This window comes from Cynoglossus semilaevis, unplaced genomic scaffold (genome assembly GCF_000523025.1).
Source record: "Cynoglossus semilaevis isolate Cse_v1.0 unplaced genomic scaffold, Cse_v1.0 C19013102, whole genome shotgun sequence".
Taxonomy (NCBI): Eukaryota; Metazoa; Chordata; class Actinopteri; order Pleuronectiformes; family Cynoglossidae; genus Cynoglossus; species Cynoglossus semilaevis.
The window spans coordinates 1-748 of NW_007588659.1; the positions used below are offsets into that span (position 1 = coordinate 1).

At 46.9% G+C, this 748-nt stretch overlaps 1 protein-coding gene across 1 annotated transcript; it reads left to right on the plus strand.

Annotated features, from left to right (window-relative positions):
- The first annotated feature begins 16 nt into the window (after positions 1–16).
- Positions 17–672, plus strand: LOC103399448 (tyrosine-protein kinase RYK-like). Its single transcript, XM_008338137.3, has 2 exons — positions 17–287; positions 444–672. The coding sequence occupies exons 1-2, from the start codon at positions 205–207 to the stop codon at positions 637–639; spliced, it is 279 nt and encodes a 92-aa protein (XP_008336359.2). The 5' UTR covers positions 17–204; the 3' UTR covers positions 640–672.
- Positions 673–748: the final 76 nt, after the last annotated feature.

The window sequence follows — 748 nt, forward strand, 5'->3', positions numbered from 1 at the left end:
TTTTTTTTAGATAGATGAATTTAGTTGTTTGTTGTTTTCAATTTTCAATCCTTTTTACTTTCACTATGGTTCCTCCTCAGTACGGTTGTATCAGCTGTGACTTCCTGTCCCCGCGACCTCCTTTTTGTTTGCTTTTCCTTCTGCTGATTTTTCCCTCCCTTCTGTGTTTCCTTTCAGGCAATCTCTCAACAAGACTTGGTGTACATGGCAATCCAGATTGCCTGTGGTATGAGCTACCTGGCTCGCCGGGAGGTGATACACAAAGATCTTGCCGCCAGGAACTGTGTGTAAGTGTCCTTGGAACGAGCTTCAAGGCTGTTTTGGAAGCCGTCCTGGCGTTTCCCTGAAGCTTCGAGCTGTTTTGTACTGGGGTTGTATTCACTGTTCAACCCTTATCCAAACTCTCCCCTCCCGCTCTCCTTCCCCATCCACCCCTCCCATAGCATTGACGACAACATGCAGGTGAAGATCACAGACAATGCTCTTGCTCGGGACCTATTCCCCATGGATTACCACTGTCTGGGCGATAACGAGAACCGGCCCGTTCGCTGGATGGCCCTGGAAAGCTTGCTCAACAATGACTTCTCGAGCGCGAGTGATGTGGTAAGAAACGATCTGCCAGAGCTCCCCTTCATTTAGATCAAGGCAGCATCCGTGTAACGTCTGTGAACAATGAGTTCCCCCAACCAGAAAATAACCAACATTTGATGTCTCTCATGGGTTTTCAAAGATACATTTTTTTTTTTTT

What these genes read in the sequence shown, in the direction of transcription:
- LOC103399448 (XM_008338137.3), top strand. Translation starts at nt 205, where the DNA reads ATGGCAATCCAGATTGCCTGTGGTATGAGCTACCTGGCTCGCCGGGAG. An exon ending in CTTGCCGCCAGGAACTGTGT is followed by an intron (nt 288 to 443) that starts GTAAGTGTCCTT and finishes CCCCTCCCATAG; the next exon opens with CATTGACGACAACATGCAGG.